The sequence below is a fragment of the Nicotiana sylvestris genome, chromosome 1 (assembly GCF_000393655.2).
Source record: "Nicotiana sylvestris chromosome 1, ASM39365v2, whole genome shotgun sequence".
NCBI lineage: Eukaryota > Viridiplantae > Streptophyta > Magnoliopsida > Solanales > Solanaceae > Nicotiana > Nicotiana sylvestris.
The window spans coordinates 145597623-145624121 of record NC_091057.1 but is presented as its reverse complement, the minus strand read 5'-3'; the positions used below and the strand labels follow the sequence as shown (position 1 = coordinate 145624121).

Below are 26499 nucleotides of genomic sequence, written 5' to 3'. Positions count from 1 at the left end.
TGTTTATATGTGTGTGTGTGTTTGTTTAAGGATATGTATTTCACATACTATAACCTGAAGTTTTTTCTCGCAGAAGTCATTGCGTACTTTTTAAAAATGCAACAAAATCTGTAAGCCTGCACAACAAAAATGAGTGATTTGTACTTTATCAGTATATAAAATTGTCCAAGAGCTTATTTTTTTATTCTTATGAAAAAAATCACATTTGAATTATGTCATACAATAAAGAAAGTCTAAATTCAGACTAAGGATTATTGAAGCTTGGAGTATTTTTCAGTGTGTTTTTTGGAATATGGATGAGGTGCTAGAGAAGACAAGCAAGTTGTTCTATTATGCCCAACTTGTTTACATCGACTGCATTTGGTAGACTTGAATGGTACTGATGATTCAGTCGCAGGTATATGCCTCTTCTTTTGTCTTCTTCCTTGTAAAATCTCTACATCGGGAGGTTTTGTGATCTCAGATTGTACATTTTGTGGTATTTCCCATGATTTTTGATCTCCCACGGTATTCACATGTCCTTCATATGTTTTCAACCATGTTTCCCTTGAATACCAATTTGAGCAGTAATCAGATTTCTGCAAATATCTCTTATTAATAGCAGCAATTGCATGTGGACAGGGCAATTCATCAAGTTAGAATTCCAGGCAGTCACAAGTTCTCTTCTTTAAGTCCACAATGAATTCAATTCTTTCACTATTTATTTTAAACAACATTGAGTCAAGGTTGAACACCTAACAAGGAATAAAAAATTAAGACAAATTATATTAGTGTATTTTTGCTTCAAAAAGAAAAAGTATAATTTTTTTTAAATGTAAGCAGTAAATCACTGCAACAGATATAAAAAGCTGAAGTTAATAAATATACTCACAAACATTTTGCAAGCCAAGTCCATCTTCTTAGCCATCTCTTCTTCTGCACATATTGATACTCTGTGAAAAGTTTCATTTGCCTTTTTTCTCCGTTCATAAAACCACTCTCCTAGCTTTTCTTGGATGAAATCTAACATTCTTAAAATAGGCATTTCTCTCCCTTTTAGTAAACGGAATTCATTGATTCTACCACGTTTGTTGTTAGCATATCATAACGTCACCGTGGGAACCACGATCGAGCCCATCTCTCGGGAGGCTCTTCCATTATGTAATTGTATGTTTTCTTGTCAATACTTTTGAGTTGGGACATTAACTGATTAAAATCTTCACGTTTGTATGACCTTGCAGCACTTTGAAAAAGATTTATTACCATGGCTTTTGCATGTCTTTGCTTTAAATTTTTCTCAAAGTGATAGAGGCAGATACCATGGTGAGCTTCAGGAAAAACTTTTCTAATACCATTTGCGATCGATTGGTTTCTATCTGACAAGAAAACCAGTTCACGACGGACTTGAATTTTTTTTCTCATTTCCCCGAAGAACCAAATGTATGCCTCATTGTTTTCTGAATCTGCTACACCAAAACATAGAGGAAAGATTTGATTGTTTGCATCCTTTGATACAACAACAAATAGAACACCACGATATTTTGACTTCAAAAATGTTGCATCTACTGCAATAACGGGTCTACAGTAGGACCAACCAGGTACTGATGCCGCAGGAGCGAAGAACAAGTAAGCAAATCTATACATTGAAACACAAAAAAAATAAATCATAAGGTGTGAAGTTTTTCAAATAGTAACATTTGAAACTTCAGGCTGATGGTTAGTATTGTTTTGATTACCTATTCTGCACATCTCTTTTTATGCTTGTGTATGTTCCTGGGTTTTTGGCCACCATCATGTGTAGGTATGAAGGAAGAATCTGGTAGTTCTCTTCAGGTGTTCCCCTTATGCAAGCAACAGCTTTTTGAATAACACGCCATGCCTTGTGGTAACCAATGTCAATTCCAAATTTCTTTTTCATTTCATTTTCTACAAACGCTGGTGTAACCTCTATCTTTTTATCTCGAACATATTCTATAATTTGTTCACTTATAAAATTTGATGTAGCATGCTTCTGATCTGATTTTCTTGCATCAACGGAGCATTCATGGATGTTATGATATTTTATCACCCTGAACAGTGTGGAATTTTTTATTCTGGTAGCACGTACATTCCAACCACATTTGTCCACGATGTATTTCAGCTCGTATCTCTTGGAACATGATCTAACAACAGTGAATTCAACTTTTTGATTTATCTCCAAGCTGCAGAAAAATTTAGTCATGTTTTGTTTGTTCTCAAAGATTGATCTAACTCTTACTTCCTCAGGCAACGCATCGTGCCTAAGTATTTTACATGGTGGAGATTCTTTCACCTTTCTCCTCACTCTTTTTCTTGATTTCTGATAAGCACAAGAACTTTCATCAATTTCTTCAATTCTATGTGATGTTATCGGTAAAAGCTCCATGTTTACTTCATCTTCATTGTTGTTTATCATTGCAGAAGGTGAAAAAAAGCTTTGTTGGATTGTGTGTTGGTTGTCAATTTGCATTATTAGATGTCCTTCTTCTTCTTGGTCATCGACAAACTGGTATCAATTTATTGGAGTAGGGAGTAATTGTTGCAGCACTATGTATTCTGAAGCAGCTGTAATGTTAGAAGGTTGTTGCCCGTTGTCTACTTCCATTATTGGCACTCGTACTTCATGTTGATAGTCAGCAAAAGGTTCTGAATCTATCGCATAAGCAAGAGATTGGTTGAATGTTGCTGATTCTGAAGGTTGTATTTCTTCGATGACGAAATGGCAATTCTTGTAGGCTGAATCAGTTGTAAGCAAATGTATACACGTACTGAGTTCTTCATCTGAAGTTACAAGCATTCCTTTGCTTGTATTTAGTTTGATATCAAACCATACTTTTAATGCATATCTGGTTGAATCAATATTTGCAACTTCACTAATTTTTTTCAGGAAAGTATTGAATGATATGTCCTTATTAAGTAGAACAAGTTTTGTATCATGATCCAAGTATTTAAAATCAGGAGTCCAACTCCCATTGAAAGGTATAACAATGCAAATCGAACTCATCCTGCAGATTCATGTTTAGTGGCAAGTATTAGGAAAGTGAACAGAAGAATTTTTAGGTTGTTTGTGCTGAAGTTTTTACAAATAAATTAAATCACTTAGGTATCTACTGCTGAAGTTTTTTTTGGAAAAAGATGTATGACATAATTAATGAATCCTGCAAAGAAAACTTCAACTTATAAGTGCTAAAGTTTTTAGAGATAAGCTTAATAACTTCAGCATATTAGCTGAAGTTTTTTTATGATGGTGATTCATCAATGCATGGGAAAAAAACTTCAGCACCTAGGCCGAAGTTTTTTTGGTGCAATATGATTTTTTAATTTAGCCAGTGTAGGAGGAAAACTTTAGCCCTCCTGCTTAAGTTTTTAAGTAATAACTATAAAACTTCAGCACCTAGGCCAAAGTTTTTTTGGTGCAATATGATTTTTTAATTTGGCTAGTGTAGGAGGAAAACTTCAGCCCTCCTGCTTAAGTTTTTAAGTAATAACTAAAATACTCCAGCACCTAGGCCAAAGTTTTTTTGGTGCAATATGATTTTTTAATTTGACCAGTGTAGGAGGAAAACTTCAGCCCTCCTGCTTAAGTTTTTAAGTAATAACTAAAATACTTCAGCACCTAGGCCGAAGTTTTTTTGGTGCAATATGATTTTTAAATTTAGCCAATGTGAGAGGAAAACTTCAGCCCTCATGCTTAAGTTTTTAAGTAATAACTAAAAACTTCATCACCTAGGCCGAAGTTTTTTTGGTATAATATGATTTTTTTAATTTAGCCAGTGTAGGAGGAAAACTTCAGCCCTCCTGCTTAAGTTTTTAAGTAATAACTAAAAAAATTCAGTACCTAGGCCGAAGTTTTTTTGGTGCAATATGAAATTTTAACTTATGTTTTATAGTTTTTTACCTAGTGTACGAGGAAAACTTCAGCTTTTAATTATTGACAAAAAAACTTCAGCAACAAAACAATCATATAAAATTTAATATAATTTCTTCTTCATTGTGTCATTTGCCAGCTCGTTAACTAAATAACTTCAGCTTAGAATGTTAGAATTCATCGTCAAATAGATTTAGAATTGCAAATTCAGCATATGAAGTTTGTCAAACAACTTCAATCAATCAATCAGAAAACATATAAAATTTAGTATAATTTCTTCTTCGTTGTGTCATTTGCCAGCTCGTTAACTAAATAACTTCAGCTTAGAATGTTAGAATTCATCGTCAAATAGATTTAGAATTGCAAATTCAGCATATGAAGTTTGTCAAACAACTTCAATCAATCAATCAGAAAACATATAAAATTTAGTATAATTTCTTCTTCGTTGTGTCATTTGCCAGCTCGTTAACTAAATAACTTCAGCTTAGAATGTTAGAATTCATCGTCAAATAGATTTAGAATTGCAAATTCAGCATATCAGTGAAGTTTGTCAAACAACTTCAATCAATCAATCAGAAAACATATAATTCAAAAATTATTTTGAATTCTGGAGATGAATTTGAATACTTACAATGTATTTGAATTTGAATTTGAATTTGAATGCGAGACGCGTTCTCAGGAGAGACGGACTGATGGAGGAGATACGGAGGAGATCTGGAATTTGAATCTGGAATACGGAGGAGAGACAGACTCTTATATGTTTTGGAAGGGGTATAATTGTCATATTATTACTGATTTTTTGTTAGTTGGTTAGGAAATCAATAGTTTTTTAAAACAGGGCATAGGTTAAAAGGTGGCATAAAAATAGTGTACGACTGCAAATCCCCCCAAGTTGAGCTGAGCCAGTCCATTGCTTTAATGGGCCTTAAAATGATCAGCCTAGCCCAGTCCTACATGGGTCACGGGCTCCCATCGGCCGATCCACTATTTTTAAAAATTATTTTTCATATATATATATATATATATATATATATATATATATATATATATATATATATATATATTAGTTCCATATATTCTTTTATATTTTAATTAAATACGTAATTAAGCCCACAGTAGGCTCAGCCTAGCATCGGTCAAGCCTCATAGGCCACGGGCTTACTTGGGCCGGACTTAAAAGCCTTATTTTTTGAATGGGCTCCAAATATCTTAGCCCAACCCTATTGAATCACGGACTGGGTTGCACCGGCTCAGCTGGCCAAGCCCATATTAACGGCTCTAACGTAAAGTCAATACTAATTGTTTTCAAATTTTGTATATGTATAAAATAATTCACTAAATATTTATATATATTTGATTGAAAATTCAATTATTATAGCATAAGTCGTTGTTAGGGATCCATTAGTGGATCCACCTTTGCTTCAAATGGCTCAACAAGATCCATACTAGCTTAATGCAATTTCCTTTTTGTTTTTTAATACATTGAGAATTATTGGCATCTTATGTGAGGAATTTTCTTTGAAGCTTCTTAGGGATCTTATTATGTTGGGAACCTCTTTCCAGGGTACCTTCTTTTATAATGATTCCTCAATTCATGCTTTGGTCTCTTTCTAAGGAGTATATTTTCCACTTTTGCACGCCTTGATCATGAGAGGACCCCTACTGTGATAGTACCAACCGTACTTAATAATTTAATTTGTCGTGGCTGTAACATTAAATTAACAAAATAAGAATAAAAACTTACTTTTCAATATAAAACAAGTTTACATGATTTAAAATAGTTAATGATTCAAATAAAGAAAATTATATGATTAAGATATAGTTAATGATTCAATTAAAGGAATGACTTAAATTAGTTGATGATTCAACTAATCCACGACTTGCACCAGCTAATCATTCACGTTCTATTATTGCTTTTGATTGATTTGCTAAACATTTTACGCACTGAAGTATTTTATACCCTTTGCCCCCAAAGATTATGTTATTGCCAAATACCCTTTTATTAATGAAAAAAGAGGACAGCTGACGTCCAAACCCACAATAAATAATAATTTAGGACTATCCCATTTCTGGATACGACAACATAATTGAATAAGCATATGACATGTGAATTCTGCATTTTTACAAATTTATTATGTGCTCCTTCCATTTTCTAAATATAGATATGTACATAGTGTTTTTTTATTTTAAGAATTGTAAAATTTCGAAAAAAGTGAAAATAATACTTGAAAATTAGAGTTGTGTTTGGATATAAATATAATTTTAGATTGTTTTGAATTTTTGTGAGTAAAAATTTTAAAAGACACCTTTTTGCAGTTTTTCAAATTTTTAAAAAATTCATGTTCAAGTGAAATTAAAAATTTATGACCAAATACTAATTTCGAAAAAATGTAAAAAATATTTTTTGAAAAAAAGTGAAAAAAAAAAATTCATGGCCAAACGGGCTCTTAGTATCTAATATTCGAAGTCTATTGATTTCACTAAATTAAATTTGCGATTGAAAAATTCACTAAAAGTATAAAATGTTTCATACTGAAAGTCTTTCATTTTCACGACTCTAATTTGAGAACTAATTAAGAATGAAATGAACCTTATTATATATATGTCCACGGACGTAAATTTATAATTTATTTAATTTTTACTAACACTTTCCTTTAAGTCCTGTTTGGGATAGTTTTCAGAAGATTTTTTTTTCCTTCTAAGCTGATCTAATTAACCCTTAGCAAATAATAAGATATTAGCATAGTAATCACTATGACGTAGAGTCTTATCATTTGTCAATTCTAAAACCACCAATATGAAAAAAGAAAATCAGAAAAAACAAAAGATTATGAATAACAATTTTATACCATTAAATTCTTCCCCTAGTGGGACTAAGGTGGTTGTGTGAAGAAGATATCTTTGATAGAGATATTTCGAGTTTTCATATGTTGTCATTCTCATTATTGTTGCACGTTAATGGTGTCATATTATCATCCTCTAATTCGCTGACACAAAAATTGTAAAATTACATTAGTTGAAATTTGAAAAAATGAGTTTTTGAAGATGAGGTAAAAAATAATTTCTGAAAGTAAAAATTATGTTTGGATATGCATTTTACTTAAAACGAATTTAAAGTTCTGTAAATAGAAAATTTCAAAATTACTTTAGAGCTGTTTTTGGGATTTGAAAATTTTGTTTTCAAACTCTGCTAAAATAGTTAAAATCTACAAAGAAACAGATCTTTAAAAAAAAAAAACTCCCAAATTTTATGGCCAATCGGGAATTTAGATATTTGATAGATGAATGAAGGAATTAAAACTCGCTTCTTTGACACGTGAAAATTCCCTAATCTAACTACGATGCAATCTCCACGTAATAGGCGGATTCAATAATTTTATTTGACAAAAATGTTATTTCCCTTGACAACATTTTTTTTAAAAAAAACAAAGTTTAAAACAGGATTTTAAGAAAAAAGAGACAATCTCCTCGGTAAATCTGCATTCTGTGTACACATGATTTCCATAATTCAGAATTGGATGGATGGGGTAAAAATAAACGGGTGGTCTGGTTTTTGTAGTGTCTCTCATCTTTGCACGTTCTCACTCTATATATATAAACCCATATTTTCGTTATCATCATTGTCTCTCAACCGTTCACCTCTCTTTCTAATCTCTCCACTGCCTCACTCTTTTTCTCCTCCTCCAAATTTTTTAGAGGTAAAGGTCTGAAAACTCTCCCTTTTACCCCCTCTGTGTTTGTGCTTTTATTTTATGAATCTTGAAAATGCCTTTTGATTTGTCAATTTGGATGTTTTTGTGTATTTGGGCTCTGTGTTTCTTGAAAAGTTTCAATCTTTATGTTCTAATTCATCTACTTGTATATCCACCCAGGCACCCATTGTGAACTATTTGTTTGACCACCTCTTTTTTTTGTTTTTGTTTGTGTGTGTGTGTGTGTGTATTTGCTTTGTTGGTGCGGTGGGTTGGGGAGGTCCTGCTAGGGGAGCTTTCTAATTTTTATTTTTTGGATGCTCTGGTCAGAAAAGTTTCATTTTTTGTTTACTGCCCTGTGAAATGAAAGAAATGCTAAACAATGCTGATTTAGTTGTAATTTTCTTATTTTTCTTAGCAGTATGTATTACTGGGTTTATTGGAACTTGTAGTTTGCAAAATACATGAATCTGTTCAGTTGTTTAATGCTCTCACTTAACCACTTAACTATAGTTTGTGCAGAAAGTTTATTGAATTTCAATTGTCATATCTTATGCTTTTCTAGCTAAAGATATTATGGAGTTTAATTGTTTTATTTGTGTGTCTATGTCTATGTTAGTTTAGGTTTGCTTTATATTTATAAATTCCTTGGGCTGAAGAATAATTTCACAACTTTTTACTCACTGTGGTAGTAGTGCCTCATCCTTTGAGTAGAAAACATGGTTAACATTTTCAACATTAGGGTGTTCATTTGTACCGATATTGCCTGCTCTTTTTGTGAGCGCCATTTGACTGACTTTAATTGTTTTTAGAATGGGAAGCTCAGGTGGCATGGACTATGGTGCTTACACCTATGAGAATCTTGAGAGGGAACCTTACTGGCCAACTGAGAAGCTTCGTATTTCCATTACTGGGGCTGGAGGATTTATTGCTTCCCACATTGCTCGTCGTTTGAAGAGCGAGGGCCACTACATAATTGCCTCCGATTGGAAGAAGAATGAGCACATGACAGAAGATATGTTCTGTCATGAGTTTCACCTTGTGGATCTTAGGGTTATGGATAATTGCTTGAAGGTTACAAAAGACGTTGACCATGTCTTCAACCTTGCCGCTGATATGGGTGGCATGGGCTTCATTCAGTCTAACCATTCTGTTATTTTCTATAACAACACTATGATCAGCTTCAACATGATGGAAGCTGCTAGGATTAATGGTGTCAAAAGGTCTTTATCATGATTTGTTGTTTTTTCCGGTTTTCTACTGTCAGTAATTCAAGTCTAATTTAAAGTAACTGGAGTTGATGCATTACAATATATCTTTGTTTGTCAATTTGGTTCAGATACATTCATTTGTTTTGGATTAGTTTGGTGTCTGACCATCGTGTTGTTCAGGTTCTTCTATGCATCTAGCGCTTGCATTTACCCCGAGTTCAAACAGCTTGAAACTAATGTGAGCCTTAAAGAATCTGATGCATGGCCAGCAGAGGTTTGTTTCCTAAAAATACTATGTTTCCTTACTTTGCCATTAAGTAATTCCAAAATAACGGTTTTAAACTTATCCTTGGTTTGGAGTTTAGCCCCAAGATGCTTACGGCTTGGAGAAGCTTGCGACTGAAGAATTGTGCAAGCATTACAACAAGGATTTTGGAATTGAATGTCGTATTGGAAGGTTCCATAACATCTATGGTCCATTTGGAACTTGGAAAGGTAATTTATTGAAAGTTGTTGCTAACTGGACAAATTCGTTGTCTGTCTTTATGTGGATTACGATTTCTTTTTCTTAACATTTTCTGCATCTCAGGTGGAAGGGAAAAAGCTCCTGCCGCTTTTTGTAGAAAAGCCCAAACTGCAGTAGATAAGTTTGAAATGTGGGGAGATGGACTTCAAACACGTTCATTCACCTTCATTGATGAGTGTGTTGAAGGGGTTCTCAGGTGAATACAACCGGATCTTCGTTTCTTAATACAATTAAAACAATCAATCAAGAGTTATACTATGGATAACCACTTATTGTGAATTATTGGTAGTGTTATGTTTTGAGGTCCAGATACAATCATGATAAGACAATCTCTTATTATGCTTTGAACATGTTTATTGACTTTATCGTGAAATTTTTACTTTTTTACTTCGGACTAGAAATAAAATAAATGTAGCTTTAGCGTAGTTTAAATAAATCTATTTAGTTACTAAGTATGAAATCTAATAAAGGTCATTGAAGAAGCTCTTGTCTAAATGGCATCGTTTCATTTATTTCGTCCATTAAATGTTGTCTTAACTCGACATTCATGTTTAATTTCTTTATATAGATTGACAAAGTCCGACTTCCGGGAGCCAGTGAACATTGGAAGTGATGAGATGGTGAGCATGAATGAGATGGCTGAGATGGTTCTTAGCTTTGAGGACAAGAAGCTTCCCATCCACCACATTCCTGGCCCAGAAGGTGTCCGTGGTCGCAACTCAGACAACACCCTTATAAAAGAGAAGCTTGGTTGGGCTCCGACAATGAGATTAAAGGTACTTTGATCATTTCCATTTGTCAAAACTGTGTGTTTCTGCACGCGTATAAACTAAAACTAATGATCATTGTTTGAGTGCAGGATGGTTTGAGAATTACATACTTCTGGATCAAGGAGCAGATCGAGAAAGAGAAATCTCAAGGAGTTAATATTGCAAACTATGGATCGTCTAAGGTGGTGGGCACTCAAGCTCCAGTTGAACTCGGTTCCCTTCGTGCTGCTGATGGAAAGGAATAAGTTCATCCCTCCTATTAATTGGAAGCCAAATCACTGCTATGACATTGCTGCTTTATTAATATGGTTGTCGTAGGTGAATGTGTTAAATTTTAAGTTAATGTTGGCTTTTCTTGGTTTTGAATCTTGTAATTTAAGTCCCTTGGCTTGTGAGGATGGTTTAATGCTTCAGCTGTATTTATCAGTTGTTTTAGGATATCTCTATATGATAATCCAATAATTGGCAATAGATCTTTTTCCCAGTTCAAGATCTTGCTGTTCCCCTGTTGGTGATCATGTCTATTATGTAATCAGATTGTTACATGAATAAAATATTTACATAAGGGAGACTATGTGGAAGCAACCACGAACCCTTGCATTAGGGTAGGCTGTCTACATCACACCCCTAGGGGTGCAGCCCTTTCTGGGACAATGCGAGAAGTTTTGTGCATCGGGCTACCCTTAGTATGAAAGGTCAACTTTTTTCCTCTTTTGCACTAACTATATGGCATTCTAAATCTACTAGCCCGAGTAATTCAGATTCATGTTGGATAGTCACACTACGGAGATAAAGGTACTTTCTAATGAGAACTCAAATTCTCGAGTTTGAAATTAAGACCTCTGATTAAGGCAGTAAAAATTCCAACCACCGCACTACATTCCTTTGATGGTATAGGGTATATCCCTACCATCGCACCACACTCCTTAATAGTGTAATTTTTATCTAAGAAACAATGTGAAAAGGGCAAATTTTTGGCCGTTTACACAACACGAAAACTCCGCAATGAAAGCATTTTTGTAACTTTCATTATCTATTCAGTGGTTCACGTATATCATAAATATATGGATCACAATTTTCCACATGTCACAACTCATACACTTTTCAAACTTGTCCTATTTCCTACAATAGCCAAATATTCAAACAAACAACCCAAAAGTAGAAAAGGAAATATCACTAGCAAGAAATATGGCATCTAGCGATCCGTATAATTTGGGGTGATTAATAGGAGAAATTCAAAAATAGTCAGATTTACAACTGGTCGTTCAAAAATAGTCCAGTTTTAAAAGTAATCGAAATTTAGTCATTTTTATGTAAAGATAAATCTGAGCGAAAATACTGTTCAAAACCCGAAAAATACACCATTATATTATGCTGGAGTTCCAGCATAAGTATACTTGAACTCCAGCATATTATACTGGAGTTCCAAGATAAGGATGCTGGAACTCCATCATAATAAGTACACTAGAACTCTAGCATAATATACTGGAGTTTCAGCAAGTATACCGGTCCAGCATAATATACTGGAGTTTGGAGCACCGATGCTCAAGTCTCCAGTATATTATACCGGAGCTAGCAAAGTATATCGGTCCAGCATAATATGCTGGAGTTCATACACAGGTGCACTGAACTCCAGTATATTATGCTGGACCGGTCTCTGTTGCAGCAAAATAGTGACTATTTTTCATTGACTTGGTAAACGCCGGCTATTTTTGAATGACCAGTTCGAAAACTGACTATACCGTGTTATTCTTACGTGATTAATTTGTTTCTGAATAAAGACCGTCTCAACAAATTCCAAAAGCTCATACAACCAAATATGAAAATGACTTAAAGCAATACCCTAAACTACAAACCAACAAACACAAAATGCATATGCAAATTGGGTTCGTCTCTAATTATTGAGATTCAAAATATGCAAATTGGGTTCGTCTCTAATTATTGAGATTCAAAAACATGTGATTCCTGGCCTAAGACAGGAGATATGACTATGATATATTATCCACAGTACGATATGGTCTCTTTTTATGTAATGTGTGGGTCACATTTTTACAGATTTGCTTATCAACTTTTTCTTAAAATAAGAGAAGGAGATTATCATAAGAAAAAGCGCCCAAAAGTGATAGGAGGGTCGAAATTATTTTATTTGGGGAGTGTCGGCAGGGTAGGTGAAAATACAATGCCCTAGGGATATTCTAATTTTGAAGCGGTATTATCACTTTTTACATGCGATAGAATCTATTTATTTTTTTAGTCGAAAAAGTGTATAAATTTTGTATAATATTTGTATATAATATATAATATATATATATATATACAAAAAATATTTTTTCGTTATTATTTTAAGAACGACTGTGTCATTTTACTAAAAATATATCATCCAGCAGGTGCTACAACAGAGCATTGTAATTGTGCATTTATCTTGAGATTACAATCAGATATATAACACGTGCAGAAGAATAAATTGACAACTTTTTTGGGAACATCTAACAGACAATATGGAGGTCGAAGTAACATGGATGAGCTAGTTAAATATAGATATTTTTTTTGAATTAAAAACGTGATGTATTTAGATTTTAAATAGATGGCACATAGGTTAATTGAATTTCGTATTGGGATCTTGATTAATTAGGATCGGCGGGCGTGTTGGATCCAGATCCATTATTGCTCGCACTTGGTCGAAACCTCTAATCCAATATAACGGAGCGGTTCGAACCCGAACCGTGGTCAGAGCCCGAATCAATCCTATCACCACCACCACCATAATACTCGGAGCTCCTGCCATCCCTTGATGAAGATCCAACCCACCTAAACTCAAACCTAAACCAAAAACCACCATATTGATTATCAGGGCCGAATCCATAAATGGAGCAACGGGGACCAAAGCCCGTGACCCAATGATAACTCCAACTTCCACTCGGGTCTAACCCGCATCCATATTTGAGGTTCCAAACTCCATTTGGACTTTAACTCTCTCCTAATTTACTTGATACTTCTCTTCTAGGAATATTCTGAAAACAATGAATGAGAGATAATAGAAGAAAGAGTTCACTAATAGTAAACAAGCCAACTACATTAATTTTTTTCATTTTCTCTTTTGTCCTTAGGCCACTGAGATGGTAACCACTTATTAGTTGTGAGAATAAAAGTGTGGAAAGTACTCTTAAATCACCTCAAAACATCATTCATTTCCTTGGTATGACCCACATATTTGAATCATGAAAAATTTATTGAGCATTCTCTAGCAAAAAGGTAGCTTTGATTATTATACTGACAACCACTACTTAATTAGTAAAATATGGAGTCGAGAAACTTTCTCCATCCGTGAAATACGGCAGAAATTTTAAGTAGAAGAAATTTAATATAAGTTCCACGTGTAAAAGTTTAAGATAAACTTCGAGTTTCTTTGTTTACGTACAATATATATTATTATCTTAACAAAAGCAAATCCAGATGTAACCAACCAAGACAGGCAAGATATTTCGTTATTCTTAAATCATAACACTAATTTTGAAAAAGACTGAGAACCCGTCAAGGGTTGACCACGATCTTTTGTGACATGCACATAAATTTTACCTGCTTTTTCTATTAGGTTTGGGTTAATTTATCTTAATTGTAGATCCAGATCTAAACTTGGTTTATTTATTGGCTAAGTACTCTTACTATTAACTACGCATTTCCAGTCTCGTGTTTCGAAAATTGGCACCTCGAGAGCATATGTCAGACGTATTTTCTGGCGACTGTTAAGTAGGCTAACAACTCTCTTGTCAATTTATATGATCAGTCCCTCCTCCAAATTGTAATTTATTTTTATTCAAACTTGGAAATGTAAGAGAGTATTAAACTAATTTCTACCCATAGAAAAGGTAAATCTAACTAAAAAGTCATTCCTGCTTTCGCGACATTTTCAATTTTTCGTGGGGTCAGAAAATATTTGAGACAATAATTTAGCCTCCTTCTCCTGCTAATGGACTTTGTAATTTCTGTCCCCCAATGATTGACAAGGAGTTGGAGGAAAATTTCTTGTAGTGGTTCATGGGATGAGCTTGTGAACATTGAGATGGGGTAGCTGAAAGAGTAGTTGATGTAGATGGCAGTAGTAATCTACATCTACTACTACTAGTAGATGACTACCAAGTTAACACAACAACGACCCAGTAAAATTTCACCGGTGGAATTTGGGGAGCACAATATATACACATACCTTATCTCTACCCCCTAGGGAGTAGAGAGGTTGTTTCCAAAAGACTCTCGACTCAAGAAGACACAAAGAGACAATATCAGTACCACACCATATGAACAGCAACAACATCATAAAGACCAGAAAATAGAAGAAACACAAAAGCGATAGCCATAAAAAGACCCGGCACTATGAAAACGAAAGAGTAGTGAGCACAACATTAACCACTAGCAGTCTAAGACAAAAATTCTATCAGACTAGTTTTCCCCTAGGCACGAAGTAGAAATAGACTCAACTATCTTCTAACCTACAACCGTAATACTCGACCTCCACTGTTTCCTATCAAGGGCCATGTCCTCAGAAATTTGAAGTCTCACCATGTCCTGCTTGATCACCTCGCCCCAATACTTCTTAGGTCGCCCTCTACCTCTTCTTGTGCCTTCCAAAGCTAGCCGCTCACACCTCCTTACCTGAGCATCTAGGCTTCTCTTTTGTACATGCTCGAACCATCTGAGCCTCGTTTCATCAATGGGAGTCGCGCCCACCTTCTCCTAAATATCATCATTCCTAATCTTATTCATCCTAGTATGCCCCCACATCCACCTCAACATCCTCATTTCGGCTATTTTCATCTTCTAAATATGTGAGTTCTTAACCAACCAATACTCAGCCCCATACATCATGGCCAGTCTAACCACCGCTCTATAAAACTTATCTTTGAGTATCAGTGGCACTCTCTTGTCACACAAGACTCCAGATGTTAACCTCCACTTCATTTACCCCACCCTAATACGGTGTGTGACATCCTCGTCTATCTCCTCACCTCATTGGATAACCGACCCAAGGTACTTGAAACTGCCATTACTTGGGATGACCTATGATTCAAGCCTCACATCCACGCTCGCTTCTCTCAGCTCGGCGCTGAACTTGCACTCCAAGTATTCCGTCTTAGTCCTATTGAGCGTGAAACCCTTAGACTCAAGGGTCTGTCTCCAAACCTTCAGCCTCTCGTTAACACCTCGCGTCTCATCAATCAAAACAATATAATCAACGAATAACATACACCATGGCACCTACCTTTAAATTTGGTGTGTTAGTGCAACCATCGTCAAGGCAAATAAGAACGGGCTGAGTGCAGAACCTTGATGTAACCCCATAACAACCGAAAAATGCTCTGAGTCGCCTCCTACTGTCCTAACCCGAGTCTTATCTCCATCATACATGTCCTTAATCGTCCTAATGTAGGCAACCGACACATATTTTGCCTCTAAGCATCTCCTGAGAACCTCTCTAGGAACCTTGTCATACGCTTTCTCCGGATCAATAAACACCATGTGCAGATCAGTCTTCATCTCCCTGTACTATTTCACCAACCTCCTAATAAGGCGGATAGCTTCGGTAGGGGAACGACCCAACATTAACCCGAACTGATTGTCGGATATAGACATTGTCCTCCTCACTCTCAAATCAACCATCATCTCCCAAACTTTCATGGTATGACTCATTAGTTTGATACTCCTATAGTTGTTATAACTCTGGGTTATCACGTTTGTTCTTATACAATGGGACCACCACACTCCACCTTCACTCATCCGGCATCTTCTTCGTCCTAAAAATAACATTAAACAGTCCATCAGTCACTCCAAGCATGCTCTTCCCACACACCTCCAAAATTCAACCGGGATCTCGTTTGGCCCGGTCGCTCTGCCCCTACTCATCTTACGCACAGCTCTCACAACCTCCTCAACATTACCCAAAGTCCTGGCGACTCTCGGAATGCTCCAATTCACCCAGCACGATATCCCGATCCCCTTCTTCATTCAGAAGATTATAAAAGTAAGCCTGTCATCTCTTTTTAATCTGAGGTTCTCCCATCGATACTCTACCGTCCTAGTCTTTGATGCACCTCACTTGGTCCAAATCCCGAGCCTTCCTCTCTCTCGCCTTGGTCAGCAGAAATAACTTCTTCTCCCCGCCCTTGTCCCCCAGTTCCTCGTATATACGACTGAAAGCCGCATTTTTAGCCTCCGTGACCACCAACTTAGCCTCCTTCCTAGCTACCTTATATCTCTCCATGCACGCTCTCCTCTCCTCCTCACCTGTGCTTCCTACTAACTCCAGGTACGCCATCTTCTTCACTTCCACTTTACCTTGGACCACCTCATTCCACCATCAATCTTCTTTGTGGCCGCCAGAGTAGTCCGTCGAGACCCCTAACACCTCTCTTGCAGCCTCTCTTATACGGTCTGTCGTCGTCGACCACATAATGCTCGCGTCCCCACTGCTCCTCCAGGCCCCCATAACTGATAACCTCCCCTCCAACTGAGCTTTATCCTTAGTCAATGCTTCCTACCTTATTCTCGATCGTCCTCGGACAGACCTTTTCTTCATCTTTAACATAATACCGACGTCCATCACCAAAAACCTATGTTGCGTCGCAAGGATCTCAGTCGGATAACCTTGCAATCCTTGTACAACCCTCTGTCACACCTCCTGAGGAGGATATTGTCAATCTGAGTGTTCGCCACCGCATTTTGAAAAGAAACCAAATGTTCCCCCCCTTTCGAAAAGCTGGAGTTCGCAATCACCAACTCAAAAGCCTTAGCAAAATCCAACAGCGAAGTACCTCCTCCATTCCTCTCCCCAAAATCGAAGCCGCCATGCACCTCGCCATAACCACATGCGGTCGACCCAATATGACCATTGAAATCCCCTCATATAAATAGCCTCTCAGCAGGCGAGACGCACAATCTCATCTAACCCCTCCCAAAAGCGCCTTTTAACCTCCTCATCCAGGCATGCATGCGGCGCAAAAGCACTAAAGACGTTTAGGGAGCACTCTCCAACCACCAACTTAATAGCCACTTAATCTATCATTCACCCATCTAACCTCAACTAAAGACTCTCTAAGATCCCTAACCACCAAGATACCCACTTCATTCCTACCCTTCCGAACTCCAGAGTACATCCGCATCCCTAGCCTTCGATCCTACCCACCTAGTCTCCTGGACATACGCTATATTGACCCTCCTCTTTTGGAGGATCTTCTCCAACTCTATAGACTTACCCATTAATGTTCCTATGTTCCGTGACTCAATTCTCAACCTATAGGCTACCTTGTTCCCCTTACCTCCCATGCCTCCCGACCCACCACCCGCCCTCTGCCCCCCGAGGACATGACCTTACTCTACCATCCCAGACCACAACTACTATACCTACGACAGACTAAGGAAAGTTTCTAACACACACTAGGCAACATACCAAACTAGAAGAAGACAATTGTAACTACATGCACGCTAATATGGTGATTAAACTAATGCGAACTAAAATGGCAATAATCTAACTAACACAAAGAAAAAACAAGAAAATGGTGCGATTAGAACCTGAGAATTGTCTTGGTGTACACGATGGTGTTGTAACACCTGGCACGTTCACGTCCAACTCTCATCGCCCCTTGCTGACACTCGCCCGGGCTACTCTCGGTTTGCACACGCACGCCTTGCTCGTCGCCAATAGCCACCGACCCTAACCTGAAATACACACAAAATTCCACGGACCCAAAAAAGAGGGGGGTTGTCATCGCCACCACTGGTGAAGCCCCAACAATAGCAAAGAAGCGAAAAGAAAGAGGAAACAAAGAGAGAGGAAACAGAGAGAAAAAGAGAAGAGAAAAGTTGTGTGTGTGTGGGGGGGGGGGTTACATGCAATTAAGAATGAAGAAGAAAAGAAAGGGGGAAAAGGGGGCCAATGGTGTTGTCATTGCCAGAAAATAGGTGGTCGACGGTCACCAGAACCGGAAGTGTTGCCCTGCAAGGTTCGGGAGTGGGGAAAGAGGGGAAAAGAGGGAGAGAGAGGGGGGAAGGGACGCGAGAGAGATGAGGGAGAGGGGGAGGGACTAATTAACCTGATGGGTGGTCACCGGCGTGGGGGTGGTCGTCGGCTGGTTGTACGGTGACCGATGGGGCTGGGTTGGGTGAGAGATAGCGTAGAAAGAGAGACGAGGGAGGGGGATGGGGGCGACAGAGAAGAGGGCGTAGAGGCAATAGAGGTTGGGGGGGCTTACAGCCGGTAGGGGCGGTCGCCGGCCGGAGGCTTGTGGCTGTTGGGGCTTGTGACCATTGGGGCTGGGAGCTTATGACTACCAAGTTAGAATAAACGTTTTCCGAAGTACTAGAGAAAAGAGGAAATATAATTGCCTAATTGGAGGCTGTTTTGGATTACCAAACTATTTCTTAGATGTTACAACATGACACCAATATCTGGAGTTCACTGCATTTAGGAGATTGGACTTATTTCTTTTCCATAGATATTTAGAATAAGTGCTACACTAAAGCTCAATCAGAATCTAATGATAGAGATGCAAATGAAATGTGTTTGATTTATCTGTCTCATGAATACTTGTTATTCTACAATATAAGAATTAAACACTATAAGTTGCCTTGGCACCAAAAGCAAAGGCTAAGATACATATATATGATCTTTCTGGAATAACTTATCTTGAGAGGGTGTATATAACTTCAATTGTCAAGATCATGGAAAGTTGGGTTAACTTCAAGTTGAGCTGCAAATTTCTCAAGGATATCCTTCAGGAAAACCAAGATTTCATCCTTATCTGATGCTGCATCGGTCTTTCCATTTTCTATATCACCTAATACAATGTCGTATAGAAGAATCACCACTTCATCATTCTTCAGAGGTGGCAAGCCCAATGATGCTCCATTTTTCTCGAGATAACACCGAATGACATCTTTGTTACTTAGACTATCCTTCTCATCCTGCTTTTCCTGCATTATCTTCTCTACTGTCTCACTTAGTTGCTTTTCATCAGCCAAAACCTGAATCACATGACCAGTTGAGAAGATTAGAACAAACAGGCGGAAAGTTAGACAGATCCACTGGGATTACGGAAATACTCCAATTGAAAAGTCTGTGCCACTGGTAGTGCCCACTATTCAACCAAGCTGCTGAGAAATCCTGCTTAGCTCAGAAACTACAATTACTGCTTTTGTACATGTTTTTCTGTCCACGTTGACTTTTATAGAGACATGTAATTGTTGGAAAATTCAAACTTCTGCAAGATAGTATTCCATCCGTTTCAAAAAGAATGAAGAGATTTGGAATACAAGTATCAAACTGTTTAATTTTTACTCTCAATTCAGACATCAATTTCTTAATCTTATTCAAAATAAAATTTACATAATCAGAAAATAGATAAGAGGAACTTTAAGTTACAGCTTTTTATAATTAAAAATATATAAAATTGTAGTATATAGTCAAAGAAAATTCTGTTTGACTCACAAATGAAATAGTACTAGTGTCATATAAAGAGGAATGGAGGGAGTACTTTTTCTGTAGTTCTTCATCTGTTCTATAGTCTCGAAAATTGAGAAATCCAGACATAGATAGATTTGATGAAAGATTAACTTGACCACTGAAAATCAAATATGGGGAAAGAATTAAGAGTCATGGGTAAAGTTCAAATTAAAAGTCTAAACATACTTCTGTTTGAGGTTCACCCACAAGGCCACAAGGCTTAAATCCTTATAATGTATGTCTATTTTTTTTTTCTATTTGATAAGGATTCTTATGTCAAAATTTACGTTGGAAGTACATACCTTCATCCCAGTCACCAAGCTGTTCGAATATTAAAAATGCTAAAATGAGGAAGAAATATAAAGGAGATATGAAGTGCCATGTTAACAAAATGTGCATGGATCACAGTGAGTGCAACCTATGAGTTGTTTCCTTCAACACAGATCGAAGTACATAAAACTGGGGAAGTAGCTACCTTTCTTAATTTGGAACCATTATTGATCTTGATTTTCTGCACTACAACCACAGGGTTCTTAGCAAGAGCATCTGCCAGCTCCTGAAGCACAGGCTGAAGTAAATGTGCAAATTGGGCTTGCCCCAGTTCGTCCTCTCCTTCAGCTCCATGCCTCTTTAAAATGTCACTTAGTATAGGAAACTCTGCTCAATACCAAAGCTAGGACTTAGCACAGAAATAAACTGTCGATAATATTTGATTGAACTGCAAGCTACGACCAAGATTATAGATTCTGAATTAGAAAAACAATACAAGAAATGGTCCACTATACGATGATTCTGATAAACAAGACAATCATGAGGTAATCATAAGAGAATGTCCAGTGTAAGATGTGTGTGTGTATCATGAGATGATCATAATAAATTGTCCAGTAGAAAATCTATCTACTGTCTATCTATTTACTGCCTCAAGGTTCGTGTCAATCCTGTAGCCAAATTGGCCAACCAACAACACTTAGAGCTTCATCTTGACGAGACAAATACAGCATTCCAAATCGCACTCAGTTTCACTGTCAAATGTGCTGTTACTGCCACTAGCAGACACATAATTCCACATGCCAAAGCTTGTCTCTGTCACTACAACGTGTGAGCCACGTTAGCGACATAATAACTCTGTCAGATCGCCAACAAAAACGTAGGCTAGCCAGTGTGTCCAGTTCAGTCAGTCTACTTCCATGTGTCATTCTATCACAGAGATACATCCAGTCAACAAGTCCAGTCTTCATGTCAACATTATTATGTTAGTAATATTTTCCAGTAAGTCCTTAGGGTTTTTCAGCAATCAGATCTATTTATCTAGTTAAAATCTCCAAATTCCACACCTAAACACCAATAAAGAGCGAGAACTCCGTATTTCTAAAGTTGCTAGTGTGCAGATGCTGTGGAGCTCTGGCTCATAGTTGAGGTTATATTTTATAATGATCACCACTATATTAAGAATACGACATTCAAGAAGCCAAATAGAAGAGAAAGTTAATGCCCATTTGTGCAGTAGAACGGAAATTGAAAATTGCTATCAAATGCAGACCTGCTAGAGAACATGGAGCGCAACAAAGACATAACATAGCATTCAGTGGTACACTGGTACTACAGGCAATTGGTGTATTTGTGAAACTCAACCAGGGGATTCTGGGATGTCCACATGTACAGCGTGTTGAAAGAGAAAGAAAGCGGTTAAAGTCATGTCGTTCATCAAAAACAATGAAGAGTGGAAGTAACAAAGTGAAAGACTCTTTATGATTCCATGTCTTTTATCCATTCGACTATATTTTACCTGGCTGAAGAATCAGATTCTCGTTGAGTCTATCGTATCAAATTTTGGAGGATATCTATGTATATTTATTCTGTTTCCTCACAGCTAGCGTTGAACCCTGAGCTTCTTAATGTGAAGCCCTTTGTCCCGGCCTCCCAGCTGGCTAATAGAGGAATTTCTACGGCAAGGATTGAGAAGGATGAGGCCATTCTTAAGGAACCAACTTAGGTGTATCATGTCTGGTAAAATGAACATGACAGGGAGACATGCTGGGATCTACCGAACCTCAGTCTTGCAATGCTAATGTAGCCCAAAACGCACAATCCGGGATCAGACCATTCTGGTTTCTGGTACAGATTATGAGCTTTTGAACTTTAAGAGAGTAAAAAGAGTTTCCAACTACCTCTACTGCACGTACTGGTAACTAAATTACGTGCCTTAGTCGCTCATCAACTCTGCACCCTATAATGTCAAAGCGTTTACCTTCCATAAAAATAAAAAAGTTAAGGAGCACAAAGTCAAAGTGTAAATGTTAAGGGGTATCTGCTGCATTTTCTCCTAACAAATAATATTTGCAGAATTTTGCAAATGCAGAGAGGAAATAATATCAAATGATGTTACATAAGAAAAAAAAGGTTTTTGAGTAAAGCTTCATCATTTAAACACATTTAAAAGTATCCAGCGATGCAACAGAAAAACCAGCGTTTTGGTGCTCTTTATTCGGGAGAAGGGAAGGCTGGGAGCAAACCTGAAAGAGGAGGAATTCCCATTTCAACACCCATATGAATGAGAGCATCCCGTATTTGATTTCTTCTGATCTTTCCTCTATCTTCTGTGTCTAAATCAGTGAAAAGATTCTCAGCCAACATGGCAAAGTCGTCTTCATCTTCCAAAAACATACAAAGAGTTTTCCCATCCAAAATTGCAATGACTATAGGATCATCTGAACGTGCAAATACGAAATCAGTATGCTTTTCGTTTCATCTAATGAAACCGGTTCCCCGATCGAATGAACAGAAAGTCAAGCATTGCACTTAAATATCTAAACCAGCATAGAAGCAAACAAAAGACACCTATAGCATACACAGCCAATTTGAAACAACATGAAGTTCATGTAGTCATGGTTTGAGTATGTCTATTGTCCATCTTGCAATTGCAAGGCCATTAAATACATCATCTGCTTTTTCAAACTGCAACATTTAGTTCAATAACCGAAGTACTTAGTTCTTTTAACAGCTAATTGACTTACAGTCTCCAAAGACAGCAGCTTTATAAAAGTTCAAATACTTGAAAGTTTAGCTTATCTTTCATTCAGAGTTTAGGTAGTCCTAGCGCAAAGGAATGCACCAAAAACCAATTTCTAGAACATGTTTGCAAGACATGCCATCAATCTGTCTCAAGTAGTATTTGGAATATTGAAGCGAGAGTGTAACAAATTAGTCATTCTTACAGAAGCATCAATTATATTAGGATGCATCACACTGGAAGCTAGCTTGTAGCAGTGGGAGGCTGTTACTGCAAAAGAGTTGTGAAGTGAATGTTTTTAAAAGCATCTCCTAAACCTTCAAGTAACAAAATAACAACAGCACCATTTCCCTCATAATTATTAACTGGGGGCTTCAGTGAGACCATCAGCTCACCAATTCCGTATGTGAGAGAACTGAGAGCATTGAATCCTGTTTACAGCTTTTGTGCAGTATAAGAAACTGCAATTTTGAAAATGCCAAATGCATAACAAGTTCGAGAAGGTGAAAATGTAGCTTTTAAATTTTCATCACAACATGTAGATCACTATACCAGACATCAGTTATATTGATATAGCATTACCTATCAAAAAGACCTTTTTTAGATATGTCCATGAGGCAACCGTTCCAATTTTTTATTTTTTTTGATAAGTAAGAATTCTTAGATATTATTTGCTATGTGAAAGAATTAGTTTTTAATCTTACTGAGTTAAGGAAATTTATCAGCTTAAATAGATCAAGGAATTATTAGAGCAAAGATGACTAGTTCAAAATTTTCTCTTCAGTGTTCTAATTTATATCAATTACCAATAATTTCATGCTAGAATAATATATTAGTAAATACGTTAAACTAATACGTACGGCACAAATATTAGTACTTCTGAACAAGTCAAAACACTTACCTTGGAGTTCGTCTGCAATGGCAGCGACGTAATTTCGGAGAATGATCGAGGCATTTTCACGATCGAGCTGTTCACGGCGGAAATTAAGGTCATCGGCGACGCTGAGGCGTTTGAGAGCGGCGGACTTGAGAGTATCCGGCAATGAGAAGCCGAAGAGCGACTCTGAGACTTTGGATTCAGCGAAATCGAGAAGCTGAGCTCCGGTGACTGAGCTGCCGTCCGATGACGGTAACGATAGGCTGACGGCTCTCAGCTGTGATCCGTCCAAAACCGTTAATCCTCCGTCGGACATTTTGCTTTAGATGAGAAAGTACTTTGAGAAGTCTTGAATTGGCGGAGAGTAAAAGAAAAGAAAACACGTCAAGTAACGCACCTTTGTTTGAAAATTGAGGAAAAGGTAGTCTATTTATTTCCTTTTAATTGACTTTGAACGCTTTTCCTTATTTTTTGTTTCAACGGTTTTCTGCATACGTCTTAGTTTTGGCACAAAATCAACATTTTCTTTTAAACGGGTCTTATGCATTCAATATTTATGTTAAACTTATAAATATATTCTTGTTATAAAACAATAAAAGAAGAAGAAGAATATTGTAGAGAAAGAGAGAGTAATTCTTATTGAATTTTAGGATAAATTACAATAGAATAGAACTCTCTATTTATAGGGAAAATGTGACTTAGCCACCAAGTAACAAACCCTAAAATCTCTCTAAAATATAGGCATTCACCATAAATAAAATACTATTTATAACACTCCCCTTGAATGTCTATTCAACAGATAATGTGTCTCGTTAAAACTTTAACTAAAATTAAACCCAGTGGAAAAAAAATCTAGTGAAGGAAAAAGCGTACACATGTTTAGATTGGTTGCCTCGTTAAAAACCTTGCAATGAAAACCCAGTGGGACAAAACCTTGTAAGAAAAAAAGAGTACAACGCGTATTAACTCCCCTGATGAGAGCATCAATTCACATCTTTAAGTTTTTGCATTCTAATCTTGTGCACCATCTTCTTGAAGGTTGACGTCGGCAGAGATTTGGTGAATAAAATAGCCATATTAACTGCAATGAATATGTTGAACCTTGAAAATCCTCGCTATCACATTATCATGCTTGTCACACCTCCTTTTTCCGCCCCCGCGAGGGTACAAGGAGTTTTTCCAATTAAAGGACAATCGAAACGGGATTTGTTTATTTATTTCAGAGTCGCCACTTGGGAGATTTAGGGTGTCCCAAGTCACCAATTTAATCCCGAATCGAGGAAAAGAATGACTCTGTATTACAGTCCGCGAACCAGAAATCCGGATAAGGAATTCTGTTAACCCGGGAGAAGGTGTTAGGCATTCCCGAATTCCGTGGTTCTAGCACGGTCGCTCAACTGTTATATTTGGCTTATTTTATCTGATTTTTAACAATTGAAAGCTTATATGCGAATTTTAACTCTTAACTGCTTTTATTATTTTTATTTTAAAAAATGTGAACATCGTTTAAAACATGTCTTTGGATTGCGCCACATGAAATGCACCCGTAATCCGGAACACATTTTATTCAATGTTTTGGGACTTGGATTTGGGTTACATGAAATGCACACCCGAATTTAAGGATGGTAAAATTATTAACACGCGCCTAAAAGAGCTTATCGCATTATTATTTTAGAAGAGACTGTGAAACTCGTTAAACGGTCTATCCTGAAATCTAAGTATTTTATAAAAACAATTATTGAGGGCCCCACGAATTGCGACTTATTTTTGGCGAGGCACATCTTATTTATTTTAAGGATATCCTAAAGTGACTACATTTCTATTAAAGTTGGTCTCTAAAATAAAAGAAAATAATCCTAGTTAATTACATGCTAAAGACGTAACATATTAATTGCTAGATTATGACCAATGTTATTGGAAGAGAAGATTACTAAAATTGAAATTATAAATAAAATATGACATCGACAAATAACATATTCAAAAGAAACTAACTAACCTATAGCTAGATTAAACTCGCATTGTTAGACGAATTGATTCATTGGGACTAAATGCTTTTCAACTATTTGAAACTAAACCCACCTTAATTACTGGTGCTTACAAAAGTTTGTTGAAGCTAACTCGTTAATTTGGATAACCTATCAGATTAAGGTTCTTATCCTTTCTACATTGAATCGTGCTTTGGATACGTCAAGCCTACAAATTCTACAAAATTAATGGCCTTTTATTTCTGCCTAAAACCAGCAGAACTAAACATATTCAAACACTTACCCCTTCAAACCAAACAAATCCCCCTTTTAAACAAACGAGCTGTCTGAACCAAACCTTAATACCTAATTCACACAATTAGTCCGATTTTATACCTTAACTACGTTTATCGGCAGGTTCATGATTAACTTGTTATTTCAGATCGATACTGCTCCAATTAGGATTACCTAAACTTGTTTAATTCCAACAACTCAATATACTTATTTCGAAATGAAATAGCATTCTAATTAACATACACTGGAGAACTATTAATAGTTTACAAATTACAGTTTATAATTAAAGCAAACTATTCTAGCCGAATATAAATTCCATCGTCCATATTCTTAATTTGAATTACAAAGATAGATTGTACATCTGCCTATCATGTGACTATTAGACATGCAAATATAATTTAACTACTTGACTACTTAGAACATTTCTTTTCACTATAACAGCCGCGTCACAATGATTCGAAAATGTACATGGTAGTAGAAACAGAAAAAGAAAGTGAAAATCAGCAGACCAGTAGCTATCAACAGTGACAATCAGCACCAGGCAGTATAACAACAATCAGTTAAACCCAGCTCAAACCAAGCTGAAAACCCCAGCAATACCAAAATGAAATACAAACAGATCCAAGGAAACAAGAGTTTCGGATTTTCAAATACTTCAAGAAAAACAGTCCGACAGCTCTTAGTGCAAAAATTCCAACTCAACACTCTAACTCTTAATGTAAAAGTTTTGATTCTTACTTTCTAATTTTTTTTTTCTCTCTCTCTTTTCCAGTATCTTTTTTTTTCAGATTTTTAGT

General features: G+C 36.7%; 3 protein-coding genes across 5 annotated transcripts; 1 reads left to right on the top strand and 2 right to left on the bottom strand.

Annotated features, from left to right (window-relative positions):
* Positions 1-1089: 1089 nt before the first annotated feature.
* Positions 1090-2467, bottom strand: LOC138875742 (uncharacterized). Its single transcript, XM_070154608.1, has 2 exons — positions 1716-2467; positions 1090-1615 (listed from the first exon to the last, which is right to left on the bottom strand). The coding sequence occupies exons 1-2, from the start codon at positions 2465-2467 to the stop codon at positions 1090-1092; spliced, it is 1278 nt and encodes a 425-aa protein (XP_070010709.1).
* A 5005-nt stretch (positions 2468-7472) lies between these two features.
* LOC104217072 (GDP-mannose 3,5-epimerase 1-like) lies at positions 7473-10554 on the top strand. Of its 2 annotated transcripts, none has more exons than XM_009767228.2 (7): positions 7473-7563; positions 8370-8780; positions 8949-9042; positions 9134-9263; positions 9358-9490; positions 9863-10070; positions 10154-10554. In XM_009767228.2, the coding sequence occupies exons 2-7, from the start codon at positions 8371-8373 to the stop codon at positions 10307-10309; spliced, it is 1131 nt and encodes a 376-aa protein (XP_009765530.1). In that variant the 5' UTR covers positions 7473-7563; position 8370; the 3' UTR covers positions 10310-10554. The 2 variants fall into 2 exon arrangements, with proteins under 2 accessions (XP_009765530.1, XP_009765531.1); XM_009767229.2 differs by having other exon boundaries at positions 7482-7569.
* An 8042-nt stretch (positions 10555-18596) lies between these two features.
* On the bottom strand, positions 18597-23856 carry LOC104217073 (uncharacterized). 2 transcript variants are annotated; one of them, XM_009767230.2, is made up of 4 exons: positions 23469-23856; positions 22071-22265; positions 20033-20214; positions 18597-19079 (listed from the first exon to the last, which is right to left on the bottom strand). In XM_009767230.2, the coding sequence occupies exons 1-4, from the start codon at positions 23758-23760 to the stop codon at positions 18762-18764; spliced, it is 987 nt and encodes a 328-aa protein (XP_009765532.1). In that variant the 5' UTR covers positions 23761-23856; the 3' UTR covers positions 18597-18761. The 2 variants fall into 2 exon arrangements, with proteins under 2 accessions (XP_009765532.1, XP_009765533.1); XM_009767231.2 differs by having other exon boundaries at positions 22071-22160.
* Between the last annotated feature and the right edge of the window lie 2643 nt (positions 23857-26499).

Excerpts from the sequence above, each read along its gene's own strand:
- LOC138875742 (XM_070154608.1), bottom strand. The coding sequence starts at position 2,467 with ATGCAAATTGACAACCAACACACAATCCAACAAAGCTTTTTTTCACCT. Across the intron at positions 1,616-1,715 it reads AAAAGAGATGTGCAGAATAG|ATTTGCTTACTTGTTCTTCG; the intron begins GTAATCAAAACA and ends TTCAATGTATAG.
- LOC104217072 (XM_009767228.2), top strand. The coding sequence starts at position 8,371 with ATGGGAAGCTCAGGTGGCATGGACTATGGTGCTTACACCTATGAGAAT. Across the intron at positions 8,781-8,948 it reads AGGATTAATGGTGTCAAAAG|GTTCTTCTATGCATCTAGCG; the intron begins GTCTTTATCATG and ends CGTGTTGTTCAG. Across the intron at positions 9,264-9,357 it reads TCCATTTGGAACTTGGAAAG|GTGGAAGGGAAAAAGCTCCT; the intron begins GTAATTTATTGA and ends TCTGCATCTCAG.
- LOC104217073 (XM_009767230.2), bottom strand. The coding sequence starts at position 23,760 with ATGTCCGACGGAGGATTAACGGTTTTGGACGGATCACAGCTGAGAGCC. Across the intron at positions 20,215-22,070 it reads GGGAATTCCTCCTCTTTCAG|AGTTTCCTATACTAAGTGAC; the intron begins GTTTGCTCCCAG and ends GGTATTGAGCAG. Across the intron at positions 19,080-20,032 it reads ATGGTTCCAAATTAAGAAAG|GTTTTGGCTGATGAAAAGCA; the intron begins GTAGCTACTTCC and ends CATGTGATTCAG.